The sequence below is a fragment of the Symphalangus syndactylus genome, chromosome 15, assembly GCF_028878055.3.
Source record: "Symphalangus syndactylus isolate Jambi chromosome 15, NHGRI_mSymSyn1-v2.1_pri, whole genome shotgun sequence".
Lineage (NCBI taxonomy): Eukaryota > Metazoa > Chordata > Mammalia > Primates > Hylobatidae > Symphalangus > Symphalangus syndactylus.
In genome coordinates, this window is record NC_072437.2 from 93,238,720 (window position 1) to 93,252,657 (window position 13,938).

Here is a 13,938-nt window from a genome sequence, read left to right on the forward strand (position 1 = left end):
TCTGAATCCGTAGCCCTAACACAAGCTCTGATAAGTAGAAAGTCTGATACGCCTATTGAATGAATTGATGAATGTACAAATTAATTTGTTATCCATCAGGCAGTGTAGCATGCATTTATAGTCCCCTCCTATGCTAGATGCTAGGAAGACAAAGGTGAATAAATGGTATTTCCAAAAAGCAAAATCCAGGGGTACAGCTGAGTTGTGAGAGGAGTGGGATACAAGTATGAATTTTGTAAGATTCTCAGTGGTATCTGTGGAGCCCTTATCTTTCACTCTCTCACGACAGTAAATAGGCAAATACAGAATCCATTTCAGATGTTAACCTCTTCAACATGTTTTGCAAATGTAAGTTGTTTCTCCCGGAAATAATAAGGCTGGTTTTCCAAGGTCAGCCCTGTAGCTGAGTCAAGAAAGCATTCCTAAAGCATATGTAAAGAAAAGAACTCAGACACAGTCTACATGCTTGAGAACAGACACAACTAAGGCCATCTTGACAGGTAAATTCTATGGCTTCCCCTTGCTGTTCACACATACTATTTATTTCTCCCAGCTATTACTTAAAGCACCACATAGCTCTCAATCCTCAGTGATGAGAAAAAGTGGGATAGAGACCAGAAATAGGAACTCGAGAGTCCAGTGTTCTTTACTTAGGCCAGCAATTAACTTGTAAAGGCTGTTACAATCTCATTTTCAGCTGTATTAGCTTTGCCATTTACAAAATACAGGCATTATGTAAATAACCAAACAATGCTGATAAAGTGCTGAGTCCTCATCACTACGGTTATCCCTGTCTGCTCTGCACTAAATCTATGACAGGATTTGTGTAATTATAGGGTGTGTTCCCCTTGCTAAGCATATCTCCCACACAATCCATTTAGCCACTCATAAACAAAAGACTAGGATTTTTTTTAAAAAAGAAATTAGTTGATCTTACTAGGGTTAGTGGAATGTTTTTTATTTGTTTCCATTCTTATTGCTGAGATTTTGTGCTTTTTCAAAGAGTTGCTTATAGTTTAAAAAAAAAAAAAGACTAGACAAAGCTACAACCAAGCATTAATAGTAGTAGTGAACTCTGGGGAGTGGAACTGGCTGTTCCTTTTATTTTACTTTATGTGCTGCATTGTTTGTATTTTTCACAATGGGAATGTATTGATTTTAAAATTAAAAATAAACTTTGTGGCCTGGCGCGGTGGCTCACGCCTGTAATCCCAGCACTTTGGGAGGCCGAGGCGGGTGGATCACGAGGTCAGGAGATTGAGACCATCCTGGCTAACACGGTGAAACCCTGTCTCTACTAAAAAATACAAAAAATTAGCCGTGCACGGTGGCAGGTGCCTGTAGTCCCAGCTACTTGGGAGGCTGAGACAGGAAAATGGCGTGAACCTGGGAGGCAGAGCTTGCAGTGAGCGGAGATCGCGCCACTGCACTCCAGCCTGGGCGACAGAGTGAGACTCCATCTCAAAAATAAATAAATAAATAAAAAACAAACTTTGTAAATATTACCAATGATTAACTTTGAGTAGAGTGATTACAGATTTTTTTTTATTATTTGAATATTTATATTGAGAAAAATAAGCATTATTTAAAAGAACATCGACTACATTGTCGTCACTTTTCCTGCAGAAAGCGCAACAAGTGTATCAAGTTACAAGTAGGTCTTGCTCTCAGAAGTCTGTGAACCCTTCTTCACCTCATTAATCATTGGCTGACCTATAGAGACTCAGCAACCAGAAATAAAGGCATGAGGTCAAACTGCACAGGGCTTGGGAAGGCTGTCTGACTTCAGATCCTTCAGGACCTCAGACCTCATGGTTCAAGGTCAGACTGACTGGGAAGGGAGTGGGAGTTTTCCTGGGGCGTGGAGTGTGGACACCATCAGAACCAGGCTGAGCAATACCAGGTACTGCAGAGCAAGTGGCCGTTGTTAAGGGATTCTTTATATGGTGTGATTCCTTATTGTGGTTTTCTGTTTGCTTTCACTCCATTAACTTGTGTGAGCTGCTTATTATTTACCAAGCACTCTGCTCATGCCTGGTGGGGGATAGAAAGAGGCAAAATACAGGATCCCAGCCCCCAAGAAGTCTCTCATCAAAAGTAAATATTAGACAGGTAGAAAAGATAAATTATAACACAGCAAGACAAGTGATATAACACAGGTTTATTCCTCTCAAGGAATGCAGAGGAAGGAAAAATCAAGCCTGAAGGATTCAGTGAGTCTTAGCAGAGTTTCTCTTGCAGTAGGCAGCCTGGAGGAAGGTGGCTGGGAGAGGGAGTTTCAGGTCCAGAGAATACCTGGGGTGAAGATGCAGAAGCAAGAAAGAGCACAAAGAAGGCCCCCACGCCTAATCCCTGTGTTCCTTTTGAATTGCTGCTGTCAAATTACCACAAATGCCGTGGCTTAAAGTGACACAGGGGGATTTGACCACAGAATGTGGCTATGTGATGACGATGGGAGCAAGAGACTGCGGTGATGGATGGGAGGGAAGGCCATGAGCCAGGGTGTGCAGGCAGCCTTTTGAAGTTGGAAAGGGTGGCCGAGCGTGGTGGCTCACGCCTATAATCCCAGCACTTTGGGAGGCCGAGGTGGGTGGATCACCTGAGGTCAGGAGTTCGAGACCAGCCAGGCCAACATGGTGAAACCCTGTCTCTTCTAAAAATACAAAAAAAAAATTATCTGGGCGTGGTGGCACATGCCTGTAATCCCAGCTACTTGGGAGACTGACGCAAGAGAATTGCTTGAACCCGGGAGGTGGAGGGTGCAGTGAGCCAAGATCACATCACTGCACTCCAGCCTGGGCAACAAGAGTGAAACTCTGTCTGACAAAAAAAAAAAGGGACATTGCCGGCGTCTTGGCGATTTGGCCCGATGCTCTCCGCTTTCGCTACAGCATGGTGGCCTACTGGAGACAGGCTGGACTCAGCTACATCCGATACTCCCAGATCTGTGCAAAAGCAGTGAGGGATGCACTGAAGACAGGATTCAAAGCAAATGCCAAGAAGACTTCTGGCAGCAGCGTAAAAATTGTGAAAGTAAAGAAGGAATAATCTACCCTGACTAAAGCTTGAAATGCTACATTTCCAAGGTGAAGATGTGTGGGCACATGTTATGGCAGATTGAAAAGGATCTCATTTCATGGGGAAAAAAAAATCCTGTCTTGTTCATAAATTGACAATGTCAATAAATTGAAATATGGTTCACTGTTTAAAAAAAAAAAAAAAAGGTTGGAAAGTGCAAGGCAAGGAAATGGATTCTCTCCCAGAAACCTCCAGAAGGAACCAGCCCTACCAACACCTTGGTTTTAGACTCCTGGCCTTCAGAACTGTAAGAGAATAAACCTTGTCATTTTAAGCCATGAAGGTATTAAAATAGTTGTGATTTGAGGTGATTTGTTAAATGATAATGGATAATAAGAACAGAGTTTGGTGCCTGGAAATAAGGTACTGCTTAAACACCTAAAACATTAGCCAATACTAAAACATGTCATTTGAGGACTGAGTGGCAGGAAGAAGCCAGATAGGCATTGGGGTAAGCTGATGGCGAGTATTTGAATAAAGTGAGAAAAATAGTATTTGAAGCTGGATAAAATAAAATATTTATTATATATTGGCAGAAAATTTGGCAACACTGTCATCTGAGATAATATGGAAAACAGGAAGCGTACTTAATAAGCTCAAGTAGTCCAGCTAAGGAGATTTCTGGGCAAGGTACTAAAGGTGCTACCAGCTTCTTATAGCTGCCTATGTAAAATCTGAAATGATGAAGATGAAATAAAGAAAAATGATGTTCAGCTTTCAAGTCAAATTAAGAGGACACACAGAGGGCTTTCAGCTGAATTTATCCAGCAGGAGATTCTCAAGGCAAGAAAAGACCTCTAGGGAAGATCAAATCTAGGACACAGTCAAGAAAATGTGTTCTCAGAATAAAAATGAAGACAAACATGCGACTTTAAAGCTCCTTGTTGAGATTTAAGAAAGGTATAAGGTGGTCCTTTGTAGACTCTTTCAAGTAGACAAAAGGCCTCCTAAGGATTCTTGTGGGCATTGTTGCACTATAGCTTCATGGGGAGCTCAAGGTAGAGAAGAGCTTATCACCAAGAGATTTGTGGGTGTACCCTTATCTAATGGAATGGAGTTTATAAACTGATACATAAGAAACCCACAAAGATGTTAAAGGAATTATATCAGCTTTGTTCGAAAGGAACAGATAGTACAAAATAAAGTAAGGCTCCCCAGACTTCTAGTCAGAAAGCAGGCTGAAACTGCACAGGCTACTTTTTGTTTTTGTTTGTTTGTTTGTTTGTTTTGAGACAGAGTCTCGCTCTGTTGCCGAGGCTGGAGTGCAGTGGCACAATCTTGGCTCACTGCAATGTCCGCCTCCCAGGTTCAAGCAATTCTCTGCCTCAGCCTCCTGAGTAGCTGGGATTACAGGCACCCGCCACCACGCCTGGCTAATTTTTGTTTTTTTGGTAGAGACCGGGTTTCACCATCTTGGCCAGGCTGGCCTTGAACTCCTGACCTCATGATCCACCTGCCTCAGCCTCCCAAAGTGCTGGGATTACAGGCGTGAGCCACCGTGCCCAGCCACACACAGGCTGATTTTTATGAAAAAGAAAGGATAACTCAGAAAATGGGAATAAAGACCTACAAAGCAGAGGAAAAATTTCCAGAGAGTACTTTGCAACAAGCAGGACTGGGCCCTAATCAATACATGGGCAACATATGCTCAGATGGGTTTCAGAATTAACATAAACCAATGATTGTTACATGTTTCCATTTCCATACTTGAGAACAAGAGTATTTATACACATTATCCTATACCTATATCACTTTGTGTTGGGTTTATTTGGGGGAAGAGTAGCAGAAAACCTTATTTCATGTTTTCAGATCAAGAGGAACCATATTCAAGCAACTTAACTGAAGGAGCCTAATCTGCACCTGGACCTGATTTATATCATGAGACCCTGTACCTTGAGCATAAGCCCGGTGCTTTAATGAGTTGAAACTTTGGGAGGAAAGAGCTTGGATGTGGAAGAACGTAAATAATTTGTGCACATGCGGCAAACTGGAAGTTTGAAACATGGCTGCAAATTTTTTGATATTCCTCCCATGGAGTGGTGGATTTGTGTCCCCCTCTCAAACTTGGGAGGGCCTGTCACTTCGTCAATCAACGGAAAATGATGGTGGAAGTGACACCATGTGATTTCTGAAGCTAGGTCAGAATAGTACATATAGCTTCCATCCTGCCTACAGGGAACACTGACTCTCGGAGCTCTGAACCACTAATGTTAGAAGTCACAACCCTATGGAACCCAAGCCAAACGAAGAGGGACTCTGGTTAACAACCTAAAGTAAGCTCAAATTTCAACTTTGTTTTAGCTCAGATACCAGTAAAGAAACCTCTAGGTGATTTCAGCCCCAGCCATTCAATTCTTCCTAACTGAGGCTCCAGACACTGTAGCATGGAGACAAGTCATTCTTACATACCATATCTGAATTCTTGTCCCACAGAATCCATGAACATAGTGAGATAGTTGTTGTGTGACATTAAGTTTGAAGTTGTTTGTTGTTTGACAGTAATAACAGGAACACTGCTATATTAGTTTCCTGTGGCTGCTGTAACAAATTATCACAAACTTGGTGGTTTAACACAACAGAAATTTATTCTCTTACAGTTCTGGAGGCCAGAAGTCCAAAATTGTTATCACTGGGCCAAAATCAAGGTGTTAGCCAGGCCACACCCCCCTGGAGACTGTTGGGGAATACCCCTTCCTTGCTTCTTCCAGCTTCTAGTGGTTGCTGACATTGACTTGTGTCAAAGCCAATATCTACAAATTTCTCTCTGTTCCTTCTTCACATTGCTTTCTCGTGTAGTGTGTGTGTGCATGTCTGTGTGTGTGTGTGTGTGTGTGCATAAGATGAGACAGGGTGGAGGGAATCTCTTCTGTTTCTCTCTCTCTCTCTCTCTCTATATATATATATATATACATATTTTTATTTTATTTTGTTTTTTATTTTTTGAGACGGAGTTTCACTCTTGTTGCCCAACTAGGAGTGCAATGGCATGATCTCGGCTCACTGAAACCTCCACCTCCTGGGTTCCAGGGATTCTCCTATCTCAGCCTCCCAAGTAGCTGGGACTATAAGTGCACACCACCATGCCCAGCTAATTTTTGTATTTTTAGTAGAAATGGGGTTTCTCCATGTTGGCCAGGCTGACCTCAGACGATCCACCCACCTTGGCCTCCCAAAGTGCTGGGATTACAGGCGTGAGTGGCCTTCTGTTTCTCTCTTATTATGACATTTGCAATGGCATTTAGGGCCCACATGAACAGTCCAGGATAACCTCTCCATCTCCATATCCTTTTTTTTTTTTTTTCCTAGACAGAGTCTTGCTCTGTCACCCAGGCTGGAGTGCAATGGCACAATCTCGGCTCACTGCAACCTCTGCGTCCAAGGCTCAAATGATCCTTTCGCCGCAGTCTCCCAAGTAGCTGGGACTACATGCGCCCACCACCATGCCTGGCAATTTTTTGTATTTTTTACGGAGACAGGGTTTCACCGTGTTGCCCAGGCTGGTCTCAAACTCTTGAGTTCAAGCAATCCACCCTCCTCGGCCTCCCAAAGTGCTGAGATAAAAGGTGTGAGCCACCACACCTGGCCTCAAAACCCTTGATCATACCTGCAAAGACCCTTTTGAGTTGGATTTTGATTTTTTGTTTGTTTGCTTGCTTATTTTGTTTCTCATATAAAGTAATGTTCATAAGTTCTAGGAATTAGGACATGGATATCTTTTGGGGTGCCCTTTTTCAGCCTGCTATCACTGCATAGTTGCAAAATATTACACTGTATATACTCTTTTGTATCTTGCCTTTGTAAATGTATGAGCCAAAATAAGCATTCCCGTGCCATTACATACTCTGAAAACAGCAACTTTAATGGTTATGTAATATTCTATTGAGTGAATGTAACATAAGTTAGTTATCCAAAACCTTAATTTTTTTTTCTTCTTTTAACTTTTATTTTAGGTTCAAAGGATACATGTTCAGGTTTGCTACATGAGTAAGTTACATGTTGCTGGGGTTTGGTGTACAAATGATTTCATCACCCAGGCAGCAGTGAGCATAGTACCCAATGGATAGGTTCTGTTTTGTTTTGGAGACAGGATCTCGCTCTGTCGCCCAGGCTAAAGTGATGATCTTGGCTCACCGCAACCTCCGTTCAAGTGATTCTCATGCCTCAGCCTCCTGGGTAGCTAGGATTACAAGTATGCACCACCATACCTGGCTAATTTTTGTATTTGAGACCAGCTTCAAACTCCTGACCTCTGGTGATCCACCCACCTCGGCCTCCCAAAGTGCTGGGATTATAGGCATGAGCCACCGAGCCTAGCCCTATTGGGTGGTTTTTGATCCTCGCCCTTCTCCCACACTCCACCCTCAAGGAAGCCCTGATGTGTATTGTTCCACTTTTTGTAGCCATATGTACTCAATGTTTAGCTTCCACTTATAAGTGAAAACATACAGTATTTAGTTTTCTTTTCCTGGTCTCTGGCTGTATCTGTGTTGTTGCAAAGGACATGATTTCATTCTTTTTTATGGCCGTGTAGTGTTCCATGGTGTATATGTACTGTATTTCCTTTATCCAGTCTACCGTTGATGGACATCTAGGTTGATTCCATGTCTTTGCCATTGTGAATGGTGCTGCAGTAAACATACGTGTGTATTTGTGTTTTTGGGAGAATGGCATATTCCTTTGGGTATACACCCAGTAATGGGATTGCTGATTCAGGTGGTAGTTCTAAGTTCTTTGAAAATCTCCAAACTGCTTTCCATAATGACTGAACTAAACATTCCCACCAGCAGTGTATAAACATTCTGTTTACAACTTCGCTACCTCTTATTTTTTGACTTTTTAATAATAGCCATTCTGATTAGTGTGAGATGATATCTCACTGTGATCCAAAACCTTAACGTTGGACACTTTATTTCCAGCTCCCTATTTTCTTAGTATTTCCTGAGACTAGATTCTAGATATGGAACGTAGTAAGTGTGAGCAGTTTACGACTTGTGACTCTATTGCCAGATTGCCATTTAGAAATGCATATTAATGTATTATTTTATTATTCCTGTGGGGTGCCTGTTTCATCATATCCTCGCCAGCATTGAGTACTGGACTTTTTAGTTTTGGTTATTATTTGCCCTTTTTTTTTTTTTTGAGACGGGGTCTCGCACTGTTGCCCAGGTTGGAATGCAATGGCGTGATCTCAGCTTACCGCAACCTCCACCTCCCGGATTCATGCCATTCTCCTGCCTCAGCCTCCCGAGTAGCTGGGATTACAGGTGTACACCACCACACTCGGCTACTTTTTTGTGTTTCACTATGTTGGCCAGACTGGTCTCGAACTCCTGACCTTGTGATCCACCCGCCTTGGCCTCCCAAAGTGCTGGAATTACAGGCATAAGCCACTGCACCCGGCCTTGCCAATATTTCTTTAGAAGTCTGTTTTCTTCTCATTTTGTATTGGATTCTTTATAGGTTAGCAATTTTCTGGCATTTTTGTAGCAAATATTTTTTCATCATTTTATTTGTTTTTAAATTTCAGATATGATGTCCTTAATTGCTATCTGCTGTTTTCTTTGTGACTTCTCACTCTACCTGTATACTTATAAAGTCTGCACCTTTTTTTTTTTTTTTTTGGATGGAGTTTTGCTATGTCACCCAGGCTGGAGTACAGTGGTGTGATCTCAGCTCACTGCAACCTCTGCCTCCCGAGTTCAAGTGATTCTCCTGCCTCAGCCTCCCAAAGTGCAGGGATTACAGGCGTGAGCGGCCGCGCCTGGCCCAAAGTCTACACTATTCAGAGAGCAGACTCAATAATGCTTGAAATAGCACAGTGTTTGATGTCAGAAAGGCCTAGATTAGAATCTATCTCATAGAAATGAATGCTGGTTGTTTTAAACCTTAAATAAAATAATTTAAGTTTAAAAATCAAGCATGAAGGCTGGGATATGCAAGTACTCACTCCATTTCTTTTGGTTCTGTTTACTAGAAAAGAAAAATCGTCGAAGACAAAATGTGAATGCCCAATAAACATGAAATATGCTCAACCTGCTTAATAATTTCAGAATGAAAAATTAAATTGGTTACCATCTTCTGTCCATCAGATTGGCAAAAATTTAAGAGATAATGTCTAGAGCAAAGAGGATATGAAGAAGGAGAAACTCACTCAAGGGGACAGTGAATTGTGTGACTTGCTAAAGTTTTTTGGAAAGCAATGGCTATCTTTACTAGAGTTTTAAAATGTACATATTTTTTGACCTACCATTTCAAATTTAAGAAATCTATCCTATAAATATACAAAACTACAAAAGGGTATATGTTAAAAGTTTACCTTTGTATGGTTTGTAAGAGCAAAACAATGACAACAACTTAAATGTTCATCTGTAAGGAAATCGTTAAATAAATGATTTTAAATTTTTTCCCACTAGAATTAAGTTTCCCAAGAATAGGGATTTTTAACGGTGACGATTACTGCTGTTTTCCCAGCACTTAGAACATAGTAAATATTCAAAAGAAATGACTGAATAGATAAAATTATATCTTTATTTACATAATGCAATAGATATTTTAAAAATTGATGTGATTATGTGTAATGACCTGGGGAAATGTCTATGATATATTATTAAATAATAAAAGCAAGTCACAAAGTAAAGTGTGACTTCATTTTTGTTGTTGTTTTTTAAAGGACAGAAAAGAAAGAACAAGATTTTAAACATAATACGTATTTGTGTAAGCACAGAAAAATTCTCGAAATGATATCCAACAGTTAACATTGTTAACAGAGGGATGGAATTGAAAGGATGGAGGAGAAGTTACTTTTTTCTTTTCACATTTCTGCGTTGTTTAACCTTCTTGGAAGGAATTGTTTGTGCAAGCCCTTAGCTCAAACCAAACTAGACTTTGCCATGGGAAAGTCAGTAGGCTCGAATTCGCACACACATCAGGGAACAGTGACCTTGATACTGTTACGTATTCTTTGTACAATATTGGTTTGTTGCCTTTTTTAAAGTATCTGTTGAACACTGGTAAATTTTGCTCCCCGCCTCTCGGTAGTCGCTCGGCCTGTTCTTTCCAGCAGGTATTTCTCCTGCAGAACCGGCTGGCTGGCCCCCGCCCTTATCTCTGGACTGCTTGGGAACCAGCGCGGCTTCTGTGTGGCAGCTACTGTGTGCACGCTCGACCTTTGCCACCCTCCGCGCTGATGGGAACTGGAGGAGGATGTGGTTTAGACACAATGCGGCCCAAACGTCCTCGTTTCCTGAATATACCCCAAAGTACAAGTCCCATCTCCAGTTTTGAAAGAATTCCCCGAGAGACGGGGCTTGAGTGGAGTGGGTGGAAGTGAGAGGGGAAGATGAGGTGTTGGAGAAGCCCGGAGCATGGGGCCTCTATTAATATTAACTTTTATTAAGAGTTGGCCTTTCTTTCCCCGGGGCTTCACAAAGCAGGAAGTCAAGGGCAGTGGAACAGGGAAGGGAACTGGCAGGAAGAGAAGACCTTGAGTAAATTATTTAGCTGTGACACGAGATTAAGAGTGATCCCACCCTCCTCCCTGCCCCACACACCCTAAAGTGAGCCCAGGTTGGGGAGCAGCGCTCCAGCCGCCACTAATCATGGAAGCCCAGAGGCGAAATCAGCTTCCCGGGGACCCAGAAAATTGCTGGAGTCTGGCGAGGGGCAAATCAGGAAGTGTCTTTGTCGGAGATGAGATGGAACCCGGCTTTGGGGCGCAACCGGGCTCCGGGGGAGACCGCGTTTGTCCAGGTGGCAGGCCGCGCCTTCTGATGGCTGTGAAGAGAAGGAGCGGGGGTTTTAAGAGGCACAGCGCCGCCGGGAGAGTGGAAAGGAGTAGATTCGCTCGCGCCTGCTATGCGAGGCGACTCCCCGCGAGACCCATCCGCAGCCCCGCGCCCTCGGCCAGGAGGCCCGGAAAGCCACCGAGGCGGCCGAAAGGGGCCGCGGGGCACCCCTCAGCCCCTCCTGCGGCGACTCCGGCTGCCCCTGCTCAGCCTCCCGCTCCCCGCCCCGAGTCCCAGCTCTCAGATTGGCCGCAGGGCTAGGGACAGAGGCCGCGGGGTCCCGGCCGTTCCGCCCGCTCAGCCGGAGCAGCAGCGCCGCCTGCCGGGGGCCTCGCGCAAGCGAGACAGGCCAGACGCCGGAGGCCGCGGGCGGTGGCAGCTTTAAGAGGCCGAACACACCAGCGCTCCCGTTCCGCCTTTTGAAAATCAAATCCCTTGGGCCTGGTGCCACCATCGCCAGCCCAGGTCGTCCAGCTACAACAGGTCGAAGGCCAGTGCTCCGGGCCTTCTTCACCGAGTGGCTTCGGCGCTTGCGGCCTAGGCTCCCCGCACCTCCGCGCCGTAGTTGCGCGCGCCTTTTGAAAAGCATGGCGTCCTCAAGTATAAGGACAAAAACAACCGCGGACGTCACACCATTCCAAAGAAGAAAAAGAAAGTGCCCGGAATCTCAGGGCGCGACTTCCGGGGCGACGGGCGGCGGCAGAGAGGCGCTCACAGGGCTTCCTACCCGGCAGGAGGCCGCGGCGCCAGGACGTCACCTGCCCTCACCGCGCGCCCCCCCTCGGGAGACGCCCCGAATCTTTCCAGGGAATCCCGGGCAGCGGCGGAGACCCAGCAAGGACCGGCAGCCGGCCGAGACCGGCCGCCTTGGGCGAGAGCAGCGGGACACCAGCCCCCGGGCGCCCGCTGGGAGCGCGGGGAAGCTCTGGGCTCAGGGAAGCTGCGCTCCCAGTGGCTTTGAGGGAGGGTCAGGGAGCCCGGGCCCCGCGGCTGCCGGGAGTGAAGGCGACTGGTCCGCCCCGGCCGCAGGGGAAGGGGCGCGTTGCCGCCGCCTGAGCTCTATCTGCTCTAATGGCTGGGATAGATCCGCGGAGATACTTGAATACCAGGCCGAACGCTTCCCCAAGGCGTGTTGTAGACAACGGGCCCATTTGAGCATGAACAAAGAACAAATTTCATCCATTTTTCTGTCTAAAACATTCAAAGACTCAAATCTAGACAATAGTTTCCCTGAGATAGAAGTGTTGGGGGGTGGGTGGGAATAAACTAAAAGTTGGGGTGAGGAGCTTGTTTCTTGTCTATTTTGTCTGACTATAGATTTGCAAAAGGAGCACCCTGCTTTACTCAGTAATACCAAGCCCTCCTAGAAACTTACCCACTCAACAGCTTCACATGGCATGATCATTTGATGAATCGCTTTTTAGTTTCCCATTCCGGACAAATATCCACCCAAAAGAACCAATCATAACACTGGATGTATTAATACATGTCAAGACTCTCACTTCTCTGTAGAAATGAGAAATAAATGTCGATTGTTGGTTTTCTGTAGACTTGTGATCACGCCCAAGAGCTGTCATTTTCCAGTTACCAGAATCTGGGTCATTGTCTAATGTGCCATGTATATAACAATATATCACTAACAGCGATCTAAAAGCGTAAAGATGTTTATGTAAAATTCATAGATTTGATGAAAATAATAAGAATGAATGAAAATAAATACAAGAATCTGGATTTCTAAAATATGCATTATTTTTAATAAAGTGGTCCAAGGGAAAAATAATGTTTTAATTTTTTATGTGCAGATTCCAAACAAGCATTCTTTCTTTTTGTTCTTCCTGCACTCTCCTACATTTCTATATTGTTACTAGACAGTGATCTCTGGTTCTGACTTATTTATGTCTTTTTTCTATTTGTTTCTGGCAATGCACCTAATAAGAAATACACATAGCAATATTCTTGCTGTTGTTATTCACAACCACTGAGAAAAAAAAGGCAGCAACAAGTAGGAATAAAAGAAGTCTCAGCCACAGAATGGCAAGAAACTTTATATGTTTTTTAGGGCCACACTTTGCACCTCGTTTTAGAGACAGGTTACTACTTATCAGCTTACTGACCTTGGGAAGACCCCAACCTCTGAGCTACCACTTCCTCATCTGTAACCTGGGGATCCAGTGAAGTAATGTAAGACAATGTAGCATTGTACGCTTATGACTAGACCCCAGTCACGACATGAGCTGCTTCTGTCTAGAAAATAGAGGGCTGGCAGGGCGCGTTGGCACACGCCTGTAATCTCAGCACTTTGGGAGGCCGAGGCGGGCGGATCACGAGGTCAGGAGTTCAAGACCAGCTTGGCCGACATGGTGAAACCCTGTCTCTACTAAAAATACAAAATTAGCTGTGTGTGGTGGTGCGTGCCTGTAATCCCAGCTACTCAGGAGGCTGAGCCAGGAGAATTGCTTGAACCTAGGAGGCGGAGATTGCAGTGAGTCAAGATCGCATCACTGCGCTCCAGCCTGGAGCCAGAGCGAGACTCCATCTAAAAAAAAATAAAAGAAAAAAAGAAACAAAAGAAAAATGAAAGAAAAGAAAAGAGAGGGCCAGGTGAAGTGAAGACTGAAAACAGAATCTAGTTCTGTTAAATTTTGCTGTAGCTGTTGTTTTTTAAATATTAGCTACACAGAGTGAAAGAACAATACCCTAAGTGTATTTCGTGAGTAGGAAACAGAGCCTGCCCTGGTCATTTTTAACAACTCCTAATCTGTGGTTTAGGTATATAATCCTTGTTCTTGATTCTACTAATTATCAATAAGTTAAAATTATTTAAGTGCCACATAACAAGCCATCATAAGTTTGTATTACAATGACTTTAGCGCTGCATTGTTTTTCCTTGTTTGCTTCCCTGAGGTTGGAGAGGAACTTATCAACTACCACTTGCATAAAACCTATTATCATCATACTACAGATACTAAGTTTGAGATAGCAGACTGTAATCCTGAAAGTTCTGAGATAACACATGAGCAATTAGGAAAAAATTCCTTTTTAGTTTTGAAGTTTAAACTCCAATATGAAAGTGCAT

General features: G+C 43.9%; 1 protein-coding gene across 1 annotated transcript; it reads left to right on the top strand.

The window, feature by feature from the left end:
• The first annotated feature begins 2,844 nt into the window (after nucleotides 1-2,844).
• LOC134732569 (ATP synthase subunit epsilon, mitochondrial-like) lies at nucleotides 2,845-3,201 on the top strand. Its single transcript, XM_063618495.1, has one exon. The coding sequence runs from the start codon at nucleotides 2,893-2,895 to the stop codon at nucleotides 3,046-3,048; it is 156 nt and encodes a 51-aa protein (XP_063474565.1). The 5' UTR covers nucleotides 2,845-2,892; the 3' UTR covers nucleotides 3,049-3,201.
• Nucleotides 3,202-13,938: the final 10,737 nt, after the last annotated feature.